At 40.1% G+C, this 20,449-nt stretch overlaps 1 protein-coding gene across 1 annotated transcript in view; it reads right to left on the reverse strand.

Annotated features, from left to right (window-relative positions):
• Positions 1-20,449, reverse strand: part of LOC136866245 (heme transporter FLVCR2) — a 100,973-nt gene that overhangs the window by 53,638 nt on the left and 26,886 nt on the right. The window contains exon 2 of the mRNA XM_067143041.2: positions 4,485-4,709. Within this exon, the coding sequence (XP_066999142.2) occupies positions 4,485-4,709 (225 nt within the window). The remainder of the gene's footprint in view (positions 1-4,484; positions 4,710-20,449) is intronic.

The following is a 20,449-nucleotide window of genomic DNA, read 5'->3' on the forward strand; positions in this document are numbered from 1 at the left end:
GCAGCCCTGAATCCTCTCAGCAGTTCAACTAGCAGGGGATCTATCGTTCGCCAACATGGATTTTGGAGAGGACACTTGACGCTAGATGCAGTGTGGGAGGGGCCGAATACAGCAGAAAGGGCACAAATGGGCAACCATCATTCCCATAAATTGACACTTCTTGTGACCCTGGATGTGAAGAATGCATTCAGTTCGGCAAGATGGAGCGACATGTTGGTAGCTCTTGAGGAAACATTCAAGCTACCACAATATCTTATGCGCATAATGAGAGATTACTTCAAAGATCGCACTCTGTTGTATTATATGGAAGATGGAGAAAAGACAAAACGCCTGATGGCTGGTGCAGCGCAGGGATCGATCCTTGGTCCAGATCTTTGGAACATAATGTATGATGGCTTGTTACATTTGGAGATGCCAGAGGACACGAAGCTTATGGGCTACGCTGATGATTTGGCTGCCTTGATAGTAGCTCGTAATGTTGAAATGGCTCAAATCAAACTGAACCAGGTGATGCAGTGCATAAAAGAATGGATGATGAGCCACAGTCCAACATTAGCTGAACACAAAATGGAGAGAGTTCTTCTGACGAGAAAAAGGATCGAAACTCTTGTACCAATGACTGTTGGAGAGTTAGTGATTGAAACATCTGCGAGCACAAAATTCTAGGAGTGACACTTGACTCCAAGCTCACATTCTGGAGTCATATCCAGAGAGCGACAGACAAGGCAGTAAAATACACGACTGCACTTAGCAGACTAATGGGAAATATTAAACCGAGCTCGATAGCTGCAGTCGCTTAAGTGCGGCCAGTATCCAGTATTCGGGAGATAGTAGGTTCGAATCCCACTGTCGGCAGCCCAGAAAATGGTTTTCCGTGGTTTCCCATTTTCACACCAGGCAAATGCTGGGGCTGTACCTTAATTAAGGCCACGGCCGCTTCCTTCCCACTCCTAGCCCTTTCCTGTCCCATCGTCGCCGTAAGACCTATCTGTGTCGGTGCGACGTAAAACAACTAGCAAAAAAAAAAAAAAAAAAAGGAAATATTAAAGGTCTGAAATCCAGTAAACGACATCTTCTTGGAGCGACATGAAATCTGGCGTACCCAAGGAGAGCTGGGAAAGAAATGTACAAAGAAGCGTGCCTTCAGTCAACGGATGAGGCGATGGCAACTCAGATGGGAAAATGACCCTTAAGGCAAATGGACCAAGCGACTGATACCATGCTTGGATATCTGGGTTTAAAGGCCCATGGTGAAGTCAATTACTACCTCACGCAGCTTCTAACAGGACATGGATATTTCTGGAATATCCTGCATAAAGTGGGCGGAGCGAGTGACGCAGCATGCATATACTGTGATGACATTGACGACGTATTTCACACTTTTTGTGTATGTGGGCATTGGATGATTCAGAGAAGATGTGTGGAAACTAAACTAGGAGAATTGACAACAGATAATATTATTTTGGTTATGCTGCAAAACCAGGAATCCTGGGATCGCATGGCAGTGTATGTGGAGGACATCCTTCGTCAGAAGAAGAAGGATTTGGAAGCATACGAACGTTCGTAAAGGAGAAATGAAGAAAGAAGACGTCTGAAAGGCAAAGCACGATATCACCCTGAAGTAATGCGAGAGTGGTTCTGGGGTGATGACACACATCGTGGGAAAAGGGTGTGTGGTTTTTAGTGGGTAAGCTAGTTGCTTTACGTCACTTTGACACAGATAGGTCTTATGGCGACAATTGGACAGGGAAGGGCTAGGAATGGGAAGGAAGCGGCCGTGGCCTTAAGTAAGGTACAGCTCTAGCATTTGCCTGGTGTGAAAATGGGAAACCACGGAAAACCATTTTCAGGGCTGCCGACAGTGGGGTTCGAACCTACTATCTCCCGAATACTGGATACTGGCCGCATTTAAGCGACTGCAGCTATTGAGCTCGGTTTAGTGGGTAAGAATCCCACACACTTGTGGAGTGCGGACCCTTCACAAGTGTCTTTTGAAGATTTTCCACAAACCCTCATAAAAAAATATTATTATTATTATTATTATTATTATTATTATTATTATTATTATTATTATTATTATTATTATTATTATCATTATTATTATTATTATTATTATTATTATTATTATTATTAGCATTCCTACTAGTATTATAATTATTGTACCCTTATCTTATTTGTACATCTTAAGACAGATCTTCTGTGTATATGAGTGTCGTCAGTGCATGGATACACAGAAATTCTTTTGGTTCCATGTTCTTATAAAATGCAAGGAGGCCACCTGGAATACTGTAATACCTATCTTTCAGACTTGTGTTACTTTGGAGCCTTGAACAGAAAAGGGCATCATAAAAATGTTTAATTCAGGTGACATCTCTTCAGTATTTCTAAATCATTGTGGAATTATTTAAAGGCTTCACAGTAATTTCAGTGTTACAATTAGACAAGTCACGTCTGGACATTTTTCAAAATATTTTCCCTGCAATTGTATTTTAATTAATGCAATTTCCACTTTAAAAGCATGAATTTTGCTGCACATAGTACCAATCACTAAATTTTTGCCTACCGAGCTTGATAGCTGCAGTCGTTTAAGTGCGGCCAGTATCCAGTATTCGGGAGATAGTAGGTTCGAACCCCACTGTCGGCAGCCCTGAAAATGGTTTTCCGTGGTTTCCCATTTTCACACCAGGCAAATGCTGGAGCTGTACCTTAATTAAGGCCACGGCCGCTTCTTTCCCACTCCTAGCCCTTTCCTGTCCCATCGTCGCCGTAAGACCTATCTGTGTCGGTGCGACGTAAAACAACTAGCAAAAAAAAATTTTTGCCTTGCGAAGAAACATTTAAATTACTCAAATGGCTCGTAATGTCAGCTGAAATGGTAAGGTCAGCAACTAAGTGCACCACCCCATCACAGCGACAGAAGGTAGGAGGCGGTCAGCCCTGGGTAGACACAGAGCAGCGTCACAGCTCCGTAACCCTCAAACGTTGAGTTTGAATTCATCTAGGTTAGTTGACGATGCCTGGCCTAGTGGCAGGCTCTGCTATCCCTATTTCATTCATCGTGGGTAGAAGTGCTGTTTTAGTTTCATTGAGTAGTGTCTCATCATTGCTTAGGTCATCACTTGTGTATCTTTCTGATGACTTCCAGAGTGTAGCCCATTTTTGTAGTCATAACTGCTTTCTGCTCAGAGCACGTCTTTACTTTTGTAGTTGACCTTCTCATATTTTCTCCTGAATTGGTGCAAAACCAAATAATTTTCTTATGTTCACATTGGAAACACAATATAAACTAGTGATGCTGGCTAATCATCTCAATGTATTTGTCTGCATGACACTTAGTCAACATTCTATCTCTTACGTAGAGGCCAACATTTGGTACCATGGAGAGCAACAGGACGAGCAATGATGCAATAAACCTTCAATTTGAGGTAGTCTTTCATTTGAATATTGCAGGTGACGTCTGTCATAATTCATCACTTCATCGCTCATACCCCAGTCACTTTCATATTGTAAAAGCCAAGCATGAGGCTGAGACAGTAACAAACTTGATCTGGCCCATGCCAGGCAATGTAGTGTAACCTGAACATCAATCTCACTTATATTGACATTATAATGTCAGTTAAATGTTGCAGTAGTCTGTATTGCCTAGATCAACAGTTACGTTAATCAAGGAAGGTGGAAGACCTGCTAGATGAAATCCCTCTGGAACAACACTTAAGTCATTGGAAGTCATCTGGCAGAAAACTGCTGCTCTTGAAGAGAAGTCACTGGAGGATGTTACAGGTGACCATAATCTAGGACACTTTCAGAATTCATCCTTCATGCATGAAAAAGGAAAAGGACTGGTTTTGCACTCATTCAAGGAGAAAATCAACAACAATTGTAAGGACATATGTGTTGTGAGTAGAAGGCAGTTATGACTGAAAACATGGGCTACATTCTGGAAGTCATCAGAAAGATACACAAGGGATGACCTAAACAACAATGAGCTGATACACTGCACAGTATAATACAATTATGCCTTAACATGAATGGACTAAAACAGAATATAGTACCGGTACGTCAATACTGGACACTATGTTTGTGAACTAAAAAGAGAACATGCTTCCTGTGTTTTAAGATAGCACATAGATTCAGCATTGTACATGTTGGTCTAAAATTGAAAATGCACAAATATTAGCAGTGTAATTACGAGGAACTTTACCTACTTTTTGAAGGAATTTCTTTCCTTTATACCTACATAAGCTGCTTCTCTCCTTCCATTTCCTTTACTATATCAAATTGGGTTAGAAGCCTCTGCTTAAGTAGAGAAAATAACTAACAAACAGTACATTTACTCTCATATAGGTTGGGCAAGGTTTCAATGCAGGTACAACACACAAGGAGGTCAGTTCTCTGGACTAAAGCCCATCTCAAATGACATTTTACCTTACCACCAATCTACTTGTATTAGTTTATTAAAAGCAGTTCCAGTGAGCAAAGTTTACCTGGTTTCCAAAGACGCCGAGTGAGCAGGCGGTTGACACTTGATCAGAGCCAAACCATACAGATGCAACTTCTGGTGGGAGCTGCAACATGAATACTTGGGCTATGGCCACAATGGTCTGTCCTACCATTGTGACCCAGTAGAGCTCTGGACTGATGGAAGCACACTTCACCCAAGAGCCTAGTGCTGTCATCCCAGCCCCAATGAGAATACATTTCCGTAGGCCCTGCAAATATGATGAAAGTGTTGTAAGTAAAAATCTATTTTCTTTATGAGAACGTATTAGAAAATTAATATCCTCTTACTTCTTTGGAATTTTTCTTGGAAGTGGTAATTTTCAGGATATAACATAATTATCTAATTTGATCCAGCAACTAGTAATAAATTTTTTTATACATGAACTCTATATTTGTTGTGTTTGGCACCCATGTTCATATTAAAACCCACCATCATATTAAGATACTAAATTTGATTGATATTGTATCAGTATTTCTATGTAGTCTTAAACACACATGAAAAGAAAGGAAAAAGTACCTAGTTAGCAGTTTTGAACCTTAGAACTAAACAGGTACAATATAGAAAAAAATGGAGGTTAAAAATATCCAACAGTATGAAAGTTTGGGCCCGTAAATCTGCATGCTCACTTGATCTTAAGATACAATGAAGTGCCAGGATTTTACCGTAAATGGAAGTTCATTCATATTTCAATAAATTGATGTGTCTGATATTTAAATAATACCAACTGACTGTACCGGTATTCGACATCACGATCTTCAGCACAGGAAGCGAGCATCTTGCCATCAATGTGTCCACCTCCGTAGCAAAACGGCTAGCACTATTAGCTGCTGTCCTTGAAGCTAGTTGTAAGGTATTAAATAGGCTTCCAAACAACACTTTGTTTTTTTAAATTGGACTGATGGTTCTGAAGTTATAACGATTGCCATCGAGCGCAATACCACTGAAATGTCCTTTTAGTTGTATCTCCAAAAAAACAAATCAAAGATTTTATAAGTAGTAAGGAATTTGTTTTAGATAACAAAACATCAAGAATATTGACCACTGAACTAAAGGAGCACGAGGAAAAGCCTGACATCTTGAAGAATGAAGATGTCATGGAACTAATGAGAAGCGCTACAGAAAGCAAAGAATAGATTATTGTCTAGGCCTCAAGGCCTCATTAACTTATACTACCTAGTACGGAAAAGATGAAATCAGCCAAGATTGACAAGAGGATCTTTGAACAAGGAGGTGAAAAGAATATCATTGTCCAGTGGCGTGCACTGAATCCCATCTACCCCAGCATTGCTGGGGTAAAGAACTTTGTATTAACATTTTCTAATTATTCCTTAGAACGCTTTTTATAATGTTAAAAAAATTGCGAACATCGAAGCCAAGCCAAGTACAGCTGTCTCGCTAATCCGCTCACACTACCGCAGTTCAGCTTCTCCAGCGAACTGGGTTTCCTTGCTGGCGCGATGGAGAACTACCCCCAGTTAAATTTAAGGTTGCTTGGGTGATGCTGTGGCAAAGCTGTGGCCCCTACTCCGACAGCAATTTACGGCGGCAGGCCAGCTAAGTTAGGTAAGGGGTGTTTGTTTTAATACTTGACACTTGAAGTTTTCAGCACCACACACTAGAGACTGCAATGAAAATATTAATGTCCTAACAATATAGCCACTTGCACATCGTCTCGCTAATAAAAATAGAGCCAGTATATGAAATCAATTGTAATATAGAAGAATATATTGTAGTCTTGGGTTTCAGCATTTATACAATTTTTTGAGCAATTCATTGATGGCACGTGTAGAGTATATAGCCGCAGAAAAATATTTAGGTTGCCCAGTTTGAAAACAGAGTTAAGCGCGAATGGTTGTCTGTGATGGTGGTATATGGTGCAATTTTGCAGTGTTCCTCTTGGTTTATAGGTGAAGGTTTTGCGAGTTCTGTGGCATTCTTCATGAACATAAGGTGTGTTATACGTTGTGACAGATATTTTCCCTCGTTTGTCATTGATGCACGTACACTCAGTATACGAGTGAAACTATAAAACTTCACCGACGGTAAAATATCAGTTAAATTTTGCTGATTAGTTTAGATAGGCTTTTTAAGTAAAAAACAAATAGTTAGTCTCAGTGTATTTTTTGTGAAAACCATGACTGTACTAGCACAAAGCGTCACCGGATGAAACTGTAAGTACATTGTTTAAAATCTGCTATAGATTAAGTTATGATGGTGTCGTCACTGCTGTAAATATCAGTTTGGAAGTATGTGCAAGCGTGTGGTTGCAAATATTCTTGAAAGATCTTTCTCAGGTAGACCTTTCCATGAAAAATGCAGCCTTATAAAATGGTAATGTTGACTTTAGAGAGTGTAGTGGGGCAATGATTGTTTATATTTTAAAAAACTTTTTTGCATCTGGGGTAATGAATACAGTTCACCGCACGCCATTGTCATTATCATTATCCATATTGTCGGTCTCGTTCATCTGGTGTATCTAGGAACAAGAGCATAGGGCTGTAGGCGAAGATGTAAGACTCTCAAGACCTTGCTTGTATAATATTGTTGATTTGTAAAACAAGAACAAGTAAGAACTGATTAAGAGGTGTTGACAGAGAGGATGCTATCAGCTAGTTTTGTGGTCATTAGCATATGTATCAAGGTGCATTTTTCTGATAGAATATACATGTAAGATTATGGTAAAATAATAACAATCACATGGCGTCCGCTGCCGTGTCATGGCATTTTTTATTTGACGCCATCTAGGCTGCCTGCGCGTCAATTTCGACGTTTCGTTTTACTCTACCAGATGACAGAATAAACTAATTTTTCCGGTTAAATGCTGAATATGTCACCAGAGATCTTTTACATGCCGATATCGTACGACATGGAGTGTCGAATGGACTTTTCTCCACCCATAAAAAATCCGACTACCGTACCTCTGCCGGGTTTGCACCCTCCATCTTGACCAGAGGCTGACACCCTACCATTAATTCACAGATGTTATACAGTATTTGCATTCACGCAACTAATTAGAAACTGAAGCCATCGTTATAATTTATATGTTGGACTTGATAAACTGGATGTTAATTCTGTTAAGCATTAATCGAGAAGTTAACGGTTTGCTGCATATGAAAGTGTTGTTTTTCTAAAGTCAGAAAAGCATGCTTTGTGAAATTTTCGACAAATTTTCATAGTGCCCATCATGTTATTGTTTTTACGTTCTATTAACTACTTCTGAGGGTTTTCGGTGATGCCGAGGTGCCGGAATTTTGTCTCGCAGGAGTTCTTTTACGTGCCATTCAATCTATCGACACGAACCTGACGTATTCGAGCACCTTCGAATACCACTGAACTGAGCCAGGATCGAACCTGCCAAGTTGAGATCAGATCAGATCATATTAACTTCAAAGTTGCTAAAGCAATTCTGGATAAATGAATGAAGAATTATTTAACAGGTTATTATTTAAAGACTGAAATTAGACATAATCAAGATGTGAAATGGACTGTTGTGAAAGGGCTTGATCTTTCATTTATGCATTACTTTTTTTGGTGGGAGATTTGAATTTTGTAAACAAAGCCACGTGCTTTTTGACAGCTGTCATCCGACAACAACGCATCGCTAACCTCAGTGCTGCTATCTTGACGGGCTTAAACCCCAGTGCTGCCAATTAAACCTCACTAGCGCGAGATTTGAATTTGTAAACAAAGCCACGTGCTTTTTTGACAGCCACATGCTTTTTGACAGCTCTCATTAAACAACAACGCATCGCTTATCTCAGTGCTGCTATCTTGACGGGCTTAAACCTCAGTGCTGCCAACTAAACCTTACTAGCGCGATATTTGAATCGGTTAACAAAGCCACGTGCTTTTTTGACAGCTGCCATCCGCCATATTGCATCGCTAACATTAGAGCTGCCCTCTTTACGACACTGCGGGTGATTTGAAAAATTCCACGTGATTTTTAGACAGGTGTCATTCACCATCTTGCATCGCTAACCTTAGTGCTGCCCTCTTTACGGCACTACCTTTGAAATGTGGTGGCGGCAATTTCCACGTGCTTTACAAACCCACGTGCTTTTTGACAAGCAGCCATCTTTAATCAACAGAGCATCGTGCTGCCATCTTTATGGCACTAAACCTTATTCTTTGACATGTGGTGGTGGTGGTGGTGGTGGGTAATTTAAATTCTATGTACTTTTTTTGACAGCAGCAATCTTTAATCAAGAGAGCACCGTGCTGCTATCTTTATCGTAGTAGCGGGCAATTTAAAAAATTCCGTCAGCTGTCATCCGCCATCTTTAATCAACAGAACACCGTGCTGCTATCTTTATGGCTACTACCTTAAGCTCGTAGTAGCGGGCAAATGGAAAAGTTCCATTAGCTATCATCATTAAACAGTAGTGCATTCGCGAACCTAACCTCTCATCTACCATCTTGAAGGAGACTATCCTTAGTTTACGACAAGATGCCTTTCCCGACTTAGCACTTAACACTTAGAGGCTACTACACAAGATAGCTGCGGCTGTTATGGCTACCTCCTCCACCTCCTCCTTTCCTTCCTCCTTACCTCCTCCTCCTCCTCCTCCTCCTCTGTCAAGGCATAGCTTTATCGAACAAGTTTAAACATGCATCGCGAAGGTGCACGTGCTGCATGTTTAGACTTGAACACATACTGCTGTTCAAAACATATTACAACTAGAATCGCATACTGTAGTTCGATGTTGTATCACACTGCACTGTAAGACTAGAATCAAACACTGTTTAGAAAAAAAATCCTTTTCACCATACTCACTGAGCTGCTCTTCCTCCTCCTCCTCTGTCAAGGCACATCTCTATCGAACATGGATTGCAAAAGCAAGAGTGTGCAGTAATAACATCACTGTGCAAGTTTAGACTTGAACACATACTACCGTTCAAAAACATATACATACTATAGTTCGATGTTGTAGAACACTGCATTGCAAGACTAGAATCAAACACTGTTCAGAAAAAAAATTCTCTTCTCAAAATACTTACTGAGCTGCTCTTCTAAGACGATAACATACTTACGAATCTGCTGAATACCTTCTTTCTTGACATACTTACTCTTGTTCTTCTTCGAGAGGAAGGATTGGGAGGAGGTGAAGGTAATACCTAATCTGAAATAAAAGAATATGCCAATTCTACATTATTTATTTACATCTTGTGTATACAAGTTTTATCTCGAATCATTTTACCGTAGTGATGTTTGCGTACTTCTCCCTTCTCGACGCAGTTCTTGTATGTACATGCTTTATCTTACAATTTTTGTATGCACACGTTTAAACTTGAATCATTTGCTGTACTACGCTCTCAGCGTACCTCTCCCTTCTTACTATCTTTATACTATATGTACAGTAAATTGTGATGTAAGACAGCTTAGCGTATATATTACAAAGTACACACCCCTAGCATAATGTTTACACACACACACACACACACACACACACACACACACACACACACACACACACACACACACACACACACACACACACACACACACACACACACTCACACACACACACACACACACACACTTCTGCTTTATGTGAAGTAGTACCTATCAATACTACTATGTCCCAGGGTAGAGGGGTAGAGTGTTGGTAGAATTTGGAATGACAAACCGTTTGCAATCATCATTATTAAGGGCTACCTTACTAATTAAATGAGTGTACAACTGATGCTTCTTGCTTCTAATAACAGCCATTTGCTTATGTAAAATAGGTGGATTACTTTAAATACAATTTTTATAATTTTCTAAACTTAGCTGATTCTGAACTACATTCTTTTTAATTCCTTTTGATCTCTTTATTTGTAGTTGATTTATGAGCATTATGCAATATGATTTGGATTTAGTACCTACAAATGAATCGGTAATATTTCCAGCACATTCGTCTTTCATTTTACCTAGAACTTTTTTGTTTACTAGCGGTAGATCAGGATAGTTACTAGTATCAAACCTACGTAAGTCTGGCTTAATATCATTGTAACAGTCATAAGTTTTGATTTGGTAAATAAACGAATCGGTATCTGTGTAGAGCAATTGCGCATTATGAGCGTACTTCATCATATAATCGTAATGGAATTCATACATTAGTATTTTAGCTAATTCAAGTACTACAAAGCCGACGTAGGTAGGTTTGTCGTACTTAACCTTAACACGATTAATCTGTATAATAACTAAATTTTCATGTATGATAGTACAGCTATGGAAATTCAGTTTACTTATTAAATGGTTAGCACCATACCGTTGCTTAATATTTTCCCAGTTTAATCAATTTTACATTAACGCGTTTGTCAACACTTTCCATAGTCTTACCAAGCACACTGTTATTCATGAGCTTGTAGAAATCTTTCATAAACTCGTTAACTGCATTTGTTCTTAAATTATTGTTGAGATCGACATATGGCTTTAGCCACGGTGACTGATTGACTTCTAGTACTTCAAACCATGCTGCAAACACTGTTTTAAATTCCGATAATGAATGACATTCTTAGATTTGTCACACAAATAAGCAATTAGCATCTTTGTTGTTGATGTGATGTACGGGGACTTCATATTTTCAGGGCAGAACGGTAAGTCATTATGAGAAGTGTGTAACTCTTTAGGATACTGTAAGTCAACTCCAAGGAAATAGCCTTTATTAGCTTCATCGTCTAGGGTGTGCAGCTGTAAATCATCAATATCGCACTGCGGTAGCCATAGGAAACCACTTAATGGTAGATGCTGACTCATTGCCCACCCATACTGATTATTAGTATCGAGATAAATAATATACTGAGATTCCTGACTAGAGTCAAAACTCGGCATGTATTTATTATTTGCCTTAGAATACCGCCCACTACACTGATTTAGACCACCTCGAATAGACGATTTTATAAAGTGCACCATATCAATATCTGTTAGCAGTTCCAAATTCACTTGCGTGTATTTTAACATGGCATCCCAACTTAACCCAAGTGCTGTAAAATACTGACATGGATCAAGGCTGTAGGTTTTCTTGCAAACACAGCGAAAATTTTCGAAAACATCAGCTAACAAAAGTACGTCCGTCTTTAAATATAAGCCAGAATATTCACCTAGCGTTTGAATGTGGAACTGCTCCCAGATACGTTGCGCATGTAAATAGTCATCATCACTAATATCCGCTGAATTTAGTGAGCTGTAAAATTATTGTTTTGATGGTAAGACGCGTTCTTCGAGGCGTTCTAAGCAGTCAAGATATTCATAACAGAAGACACCCGTACGCCGAATTAAATTAAACTGCTCTTCTTCAGGAAAAACACGTCGAATTTCTGTAAATTGTTCCGGCTGCAAATTACTTGAAAGTTTATCAAGGTTACTCGCCATAAAGCGAGACAAGTCAAGAAATCTCAATTTTATAGTATGCTCCTCATCTACTTTTACGCACTTTGCAAATACAATGTACCGCTCTTTGTTCTGAGGGATTATATCTATTTTTTCACCTGAAGCTCCAAATTGTGAAACAATAAAACGTGAGTCGTAACCAGATAAGTTATGAAAAATTACAGGAATAAATTTTGGAACTCTGTACTTAAGATTACAGCTATTATGACCAGGACATCTGTACAAGCCAGTTAAATGATCATGATCGAAAACTTTAGGGTCATTTTCAGAAAATTCGCCATCACAAATACTACATTTTGAAGCACGTTCATATTCTTGTAACTGAATTTCGGTAAGCGGTTTCATAGGAATATTAGTATTTAGAATACTGCTAAGGCATACTGCATCACTTTCAAGTCTTTCTAAAATACTTTAGCAGCATCAGGTTCTCGATACAGCTCTAACTTGTTAAGCGTACTATCATAATTACACTTGATGTAATACGCGAAGCTATACAGGACATGCATGTGTGTAGAATTAGTGAAAGAGTTGTCTGGATTAGGCGCGCATGTGCTGAATGGTTTGAGGATGGCTTCAAAGTCTGCGTAAATGACGAAAGGCACCCACATCGCTTGTCATAATTCGTAAATTTTAAAACAATATTGCCTGTAGTAGGTATCGCTGTACATACATGATTGCAGTCATTCTTGGAATGGTTTGTCAACTGATCTTCAGTTCTAAAATACTGCAAGCATCCGTCGCATAGCCACTTTTTCTTACACCTGTTTGGCAACTGACTACCAACAAGTGTACTCAAATTTTTAATCCAACAAAAGTGACTATTCTCACTGTTTTCGATATAGAGTAAGTTAACATGAGTACTCTTCTTATTACATGTATAATACAGAGGACCTACTACAGACTTTTTGTCTACACCATACACATTAATGCTAATATAATTTAGTTGTTCAGAGCGCTTAATGTCCTTTAACTATATAGGAAATTCTATACCATCTAAATTTAGTTGTGTTGAATAGTGAGGATACAATGATGTTCTTTTAGCTACGTCTGATTTCGCAGGATTTAAAGCCGACACAACAGCCCATGAAAAACACGCCTCATCATTGTTTTGGATGTTTACAACAGCTTCTTTTCGCTTAATCCATGTCGGCAGCTCGATGTACGAAGATCCTCGCAAGGGGTTGTACTTATTGATGTTAACTTCTAGATACAAAATATCAACTAAAGCCCACCCTGATTCCTTTTCCTGAAATTCCTCGCTCTTCGTTGAAATAATGTTCGAGATATCCCTAAATACATCACTAAAATGAGTTGACTCACTTACTACAAAATTCTTGGTATTAAATGATTTAATTTCAGTTATTTCACATTCATCTGTGCTCTTAATATACAACGCAAAAAGTCCGAAGTTAACTTTAAATAAATTATGATCAGTCAGAGAAAGTTTTGTCAAGAGGCTGTTGCACATCCGGTTGAACGCAATTTAAAAAGTTTTCGGTGCTTTGAAACTTCTGACTAGTACGAATTCTGCAACTAAAAATCCCACTTTTAAATGCAGTATTAATTTCCTCGATGTTTGTATTACTAGCACTTCTACACGCATTATTTTTATGCGCATTACTTCGTAAGTGACCCTGAAAATGTGAAGATGGTATATAAGTGTTACAGTGTTCGCAGTGTATAGTTTGAAGTTCTTCATTTTTCCTTGGTTTTTTGTTACTACAACTTTCTACATCTACATCAGTATTTACACGCTTTTCTCTCACTCCCTGAGGGTTATAGTCGCAAGTAGATACCTGATGTACTTCTACTTAGTGAGCCTGGTATTGCTCCACATTAGCGAAATACACCCCACAAACTTCACATAAAGCTGATGTTATGCTAGGGTGTTTTGTTTTTATATGACGCGCGAGGTTATCCTGTCTTGTGAACGTTACGTTACACTGCTCGTAGGGGAACATAGTAGATGCCTGATGATGTTTCATTTTTAAATGAGGTGCGAGGGTATCACGTCTTGTGAACGCTACGTTGCACTGCTCGCAGGGGAACATAGTGTCTTCTCTAAGGAAATAGCGTATACAACAAGTTCTGAAAAGAGAACAACCATTTATCAATAGAGATTAGACAAAAGTTGCGATATTCGGAAGAAACTAAGTTTCAACCTATAGAGGTCAGGCATTGTCGCGAGTTCGGAAGAAACCAAGTTTTTACCTATAGATGTTAGGTTTTATTGTAAATTTAAAGTTAGAAAAAGCAAACAGAGAGATGAATGTTCCATACCTAACAAAGTAGAAGCACTTTTACAGATAGCGTTCGATGAGGGTGTTACTGGCGTTGTTAGAAATATAGTAACTCAATGTCCTTCCCTCGAGTCGCAAGGTTAAAAACTGGAGAAAACGGAAATTCAATTAATAACGGTTATATACAGTAACCGGCATGAGGTTTGAAGAGAGCAACTATTTATCAATAGAGATTAAACCAAAGTTGCAATGTTCGGAAGAAACCAAGTTTCAACCTATAGAGGTCAGACATTGTTGTGAGTTTGAAGTTAGAAGATTAACCTTTTCCTTGTCTATGCCTTCTAATCCTCCCATCATAGAATACTATTTTTAGATTTTTAAAAACAATGTAAACATATAAGATCAATTTAAAAATCGAAACATACCTTAAAATGTACACGTTGCAGACTGCAAACTGTTACTCGGATGAATAACGATAATTCTTCAAATGTGCACGTTCAAGCATTTCAAACTGTAACTCGAATAAATGTAGACGATAATTCTTGATGTACCTAGAAAAGAACAAAAATATATGAATGTATGTCTGTAGCGTTAGCACTTGCATCGCACATAGTATTATGAAAGGGCAAGTCGGTTCGTCAACAGCTAGCCTGTTATGAATATCGTCTAAATGCCTGAAAGTAGCGTTAGCACATACTTATGTTTTCCCACACAGCACTTACGTCGCACATAGTGACGATAGGATAGGAAAGGGTTACAAAAGTTACTTAGTTTGTTAACAGCTAACTTGTTATAAATATCGTCTAACTAAAGGTAGCGTTAGCGCATTCTCGTGTTTACATACACAGAACTTGCATCACACATAGTGATGATAGGATGTGAAAGGGTAAGTCGGTTCGTTAACAGCAAGCCTAGCTAGCTTTACTGAGTTACAAAAACATGCAACTCGAAGATCTTTATTGCCTAGCGTAGAAGCACTTGCGTCGCACATTGTTATGATTGGATAGGAAAGGGTAAGTTGGTTTGTTAACAGCTAGCCTAGCCTTCTTTACTAAGTTAAAAATACATGAAACTCGAAGATCTTTATCGTCTAGTGTAGAAGCACTTGCGTCGCACATTGTGATGATGGGATAGGAAAGGGCTACTAAAGTTACTTGGTTTGTTAACAGCTAACCAGTTATGAATATCTTCTGACTGTCTGAAAGTAGTGTTAGCACATTCTCATGTTTACATACACAGCCCTTGCATCGCACATACTGATGATAGGATATGAAAGGGCAAGTCGGTTCGTCAACTGATGATAGGATATGAAAGGGCAAGTCGGTTCGTCAACAGCTAGCCTAGCTATCTTTGCTAAGCTAGAATACATGCAGCTCGCAGATCTTTATTAGCTAGCGTAGAAGTTGCTTTCGAAAAAATGCTAACACTAACCAACAGTTTAGGCTTACCTTAAGATGTGCAGATGAAGAATGCTCACTGGAATAATGTTAACAACAGAAGGTGATTTCCTAAAAACAAAGAAAAAAGGAAATCGTAATAATAATAATAATAATAATAATAATAATAATAATAATAATAATAATAATAATAATAATAATAATAATAATAATAATAATCAAGGAATTAATCTTACCTTTTGTTTTAATACTAGATGGTAGACGATAATAAGCTTGAATCAAAGTACAGGAATTGTATATGCACACACACACTTAACACACACGGAGAACTGCGTGCGCTTCACACAGACTACATCCGTAGAACGCGACATGTTACTAGGCGGCTATGCCATTTGCAAACGTCCGCACTACAGTTGTAACGTCTGTAACAAAAGTTTATGCACTGACTTTCTAAGCAGTCGGGGGAAAACACACAGGCCTTTAAAGTAAGTAGTAGACTAAAGCCCTTCTTCCTTCTCATGTTAGTATCCCAAAAAAAAAATAGTTGTTAGCAAGAAGCGACTCTAAGTTAACAACAACGCACCGTAAAAAAGGGAGTTTCGTCTACGGTATCCCTACCGGATCGAACCTGCTAGACGCGCTGAGGTGTCAGAATTTAGTCCCTCAAAAGTTCTGCTAGTAAATCTACCGACATAAGGCTGAACCACCGGAATGAGCTAGGATCGAACCCGGAGACACCGAGGTGTCGGAATTTAGTCCTACCGAGCACTTTTAGACTGAGCCACAGGATTGAACCTAGAGACACCGAGGCGCCGGATTTTAGTCCCTCTAAAGTTCTAACGAGCACCTTCAAACTAAGCCAGGATCGAACCTAGAGACGCCAAGGAGCCGGAATTTAGTCCTTCAAAAGTTCTTCCGAGCACCTTTAGACTGAGCTACAGGATCGAACCTGCTACGTTAACAACACGAGGCTCCGAGATGCAAGAATGTTGTCCCTTAGAAGTTCTTAAGCACCTTCAGACTGAGCCAGGATCGAACCCGTAGACGCCGAAGTGCTTGAATTTAGTCCCTCAGAAGTTCTGCCGTGCACGACCAGACTGAGCTAGGATTGAACCTAGAGACGTCGAGGTGCTAGAATTTTGTCTCTCAGAAGTTCTACTAAGCACCTTCAGACTGAGCTCGGATCGAACCTGGAGACGCCGAGGTGCCGGAATTTAGTCCCTCAGATTGTTCTACCGTGTGCGAGCAGACTCAGCTAGGATTAAACCTAGAGACGCCGAGGTGCTACAATTTTGTCCCTCAGAAGTTATTCCGAGCACTTTCAGACTAAGCTAGGATCGAACCCGGAGACGCCAAAGTGTAAGACGTTAGTCCCTCAAGAGTTCTACCGGCACGACGAATTTCGGCATAACCAGACTAAGCCAGAATCGAACCTGTTATGTTATAATGCTAGCGCTTGTAAGCTACTCAGCCCGGCAAGAGAGAGCAGGCTGCCGCTATTAGTTTTGACGCAGGCTGTAGGCGAACAGTGAACTTTGTACTGAGCAAAACTCGCTGAAGCACCACATTCCAGCTGTGTCCGTGCGCTGGCCGACTTGATGTAGCTTGTGTGTTTGCTTTCAAGCTCACTCTAATACAACGTCTTAGTAAAACACGTCCCCGATATTTTTCTTGCCCGGGAGGGACTTACACATCGATGCTGGAACTCTAGAGTCTGCACAAGTCCTCTTTCGAAACCCAGTGCTTGTACATACCTACTCGCTTATCATAACGCCCGAACTACACTAGGGAGCGGCTAACTGCTCCCCCGCTCGTAGCCCTGTTTTACAGCCGGATGCCCTTCTTGACGCAAAGACTAGGATTTTAAGTCGCAAAAGTCTTTTGTTACAACCGGATGCCCTTCCTGACGCAACAACTAAGATTTTAAATTGCAAAAATCTGTTTTACAGCAGGATGCCCTTCCTGACGTAAGATTTTAAATCGCGAGAATCTGTTTTACGGTCGGATGCCCTTCTTAACGCAAGAACTAAGATTTTAAATCGCAGTATCTAGCGTCTTACATCATAAACAATTGTTTTACGGCCGGTTGCCTTTTTTGACGCCAAAGGACCGGGATTTTAAGTTGCAAGAATCTGTTTTACGGCCGGTTGCCGTTCCTGACGTAACAGGACCGGGAATTATTTTTGCTAAGTCACTTCCGTTTTGCTTGCACAAGAGCATGTCAGATGCAAGTCGTGCTGAGCAGCATTCGCCTGAGGCTTCTGCATGCTTTAACTCGAATCCTAAAACAGATCTGTTGGATAGGGTCCGTCAACCAAAAAACGTCGCGCCTAACACATTGCCTGCGTAAAGTTGCAAGCATGTGCATTTAGCTAGCACTTTGTTGATGGTCGCTGTAGAATTACCCGCAGTGCTGTAAAGATAGCAGCTTAATAGAATTTCAAATTACCACTACCACATGTCGAAGGTATGTAGATTTCTACTGTAATGATGGCAGCTTCATTGAATTTCAAATCACCGCCACCACATTTCAAAGGTAGTAGCTAAATATAGCAGCACTGAGGTTTGCGATGCAAGATGGTGGATAACAGCTGACGGAATTTTTCAAATTACCCGCTACTACGATAAAGATAGCAGCACGGTGCTCTGTTAATTAAAGATGGCAGATGACAGCTGACGGAATTTTTCCAATTGCCCGCTACTACGATAAAAATAGCAGCACGGTGCTCTCTTGATTAAAGATGAAAGTTTAAGATTTTAAATAGCAGTATCTAGTGTCTTACATCATGAACCATTGTTTTACAGCCGGTTATCCTTTCTGACGCAGAAGGACCGGGATTCGGCCGGTTGCCCTTCCTAACGTAACAGGACCGGGATTTATTTTTGCTAAGTTACTTAAGATGGCGGATGACAGCTGACGGATTTTTTTAAATTGCCCGCTACTACGATAAAGATAGCAGCACGGTGCTCTGTTGATTAAAGATGGCGGATGACAGCTGTCAAAAAAGCACGTAGGTTTGCTTCCAAACAAGAGCACGTGGAAATTGCCGTCACCACATTTCAAAGGTAGTAGCTAAAGATGGCATCACGGTGATCTGTTGATTAAAGATTGTGGATGACAGCTAACGGAACATTTCAAATTGCCCGTTACTACGTGCTTAAGGTAGTAACCATAAAGATAGCAGCACGGCGTTCTGTTGATTAAAGATGACGGATGACAGCTGACGGAATTTTTTAAATTGCCCGCTACTACGATAAAGATAGCAGCACGGTGCTCTCTTGATTAAAGATGGCTGCTGTCAAAAAAGCACGTAGAATTATATTACGGGCCTAGGCCTCCAACAGTACGTCCTGGAGAACACCTGCGGGGATAGTCTTCTTGACTACCTGCTCTGCTCCGTGGAGCCTTCCGTTATTTCTGTGGGACGAAATATTTTTAAATCGAACCACAAGTCTGTAGAGGCAACATACTCTGTTGCCCCTCCCCGCCCCCCGAAATGTCATCGACCCTTTACCAGGAACTGTGTACCCTTGTGGCGGAAGGTTGATTGGCAGGCTGTCAATCACACCCTCTCTCTTCTACCCTGGCACTTGCTGCAAGTGGGTGAAGTGCAAGAAGCAGTGGACCTGTTCTATGACTGGACTCGTGCTGTGATCCGTGACCTTGTTCCCACTCGTAAAACATCCGCCAGATGCCCACCTTGGAAGAAAAGTGACACCAAAATTGCAGAAATTAATAAATCGAAAGCCTGGAAAGACTGGAAAAGGTCACCTTCTGAAGCCAGCTATAAAACTTTTTCTGACCTTCGCAAACACCATAAACAGCTTCTAAAACGGGATTACCAGGACTACATAAACTCTGCCTGCCTAGAAGTGAGAAGTAATAGCAAAAGATTCTGGTCTCTGATAAACAGCAGGAAAAATACAAAACGTGTGCCAGACACAGTGACTTGGGGTGATAATTTAGCCAGTAGTAGTAATAGACCGGAAATTTTCAACGATTACTTTGCGTCTAATTTTGTTGCACCTGTTCAGTTCCCTGATTTTCCGTCTATTGAGTCTGTTCCTTCTCATAGTCTCAGTAATCTTTCCACCTCTGAGTCAGAAGTCTATTCGTTACTTTCCTCCCTGCCAGAAAATAAACCTACTGGTCCGGATGGTTTCAGTCCTGTCTTCCTTAAGAATACCGCTACGACTCTTGCCCATCCTATTGCTGTTATATTTAACCGTTGCTTCTTAGCCGGCTACTTTCCTGACGACTGGAAAATCGCTAACATCACTCCGGTTTTTAAAAGTGGAAAGAGGTCTGATATCAGAAACTATCGTCCGATTTCTATATTACCCACTCTGTCACTCATCTGTGAAAAGATTATCCACCATCGCCTTCTTTCTTTCACACTTCCTTATATATCGTCCCAGCAGCATGGTTTTCTTCCTGGTAGCTCCTGCCTAACTAATCTGGCTGTTCTTCTCCATCGTGCAACATCTGCTCTTAACGCCGGTTCTCAACTGGACGTGTGCTACATTGATATTGCTAAGGCTTTTGATACCGTAGACCACGCACTTCTTTCCTATAAACTCTCAGAACGTTTTAATATCCATGGTCGCTTGCTAACTCTCCTGCAGAGCTTCCTCAATACCAGAACTCAGCGTGTGGTTCTTGATGGGTTCAGTTCGGCTCTTGTTATGGTACATTCTGGCGTCCCACAGGGCAGTGTCCTAGGTCCGCTTCTTTTTGTCTTATTTATTGACGATCTCAATTCTATATCCTCCGTTTCTTGTGAAATTCTGCTATTTGCAGATGACTGTAAAATATTCAAACAAATCGATTCTTTATCTGACGTAAACTCATTACAGAGTGGGCTTAATTCACTCTCTGAATGGTGCTCCACATGGCGTCTTAAGCCTAATCCTGCCAAGTGTTCCTCTATTTCGATCA

This window comes from Anabrus simplex, chromosome 3 (assembly GCF_040414725.1).
Source record: "Anabrus simplex isolate iqAnaSimp1 chromosome 3, ASM4041472v1, whole genome shotgun sequence".
Classification (NCBI taxonomy): Eukaryota; Metazoa; Arthropoda; class Insecta; order Orthoptera; family Tettigoniidae; genus Anabrus; species Anabrus simplex.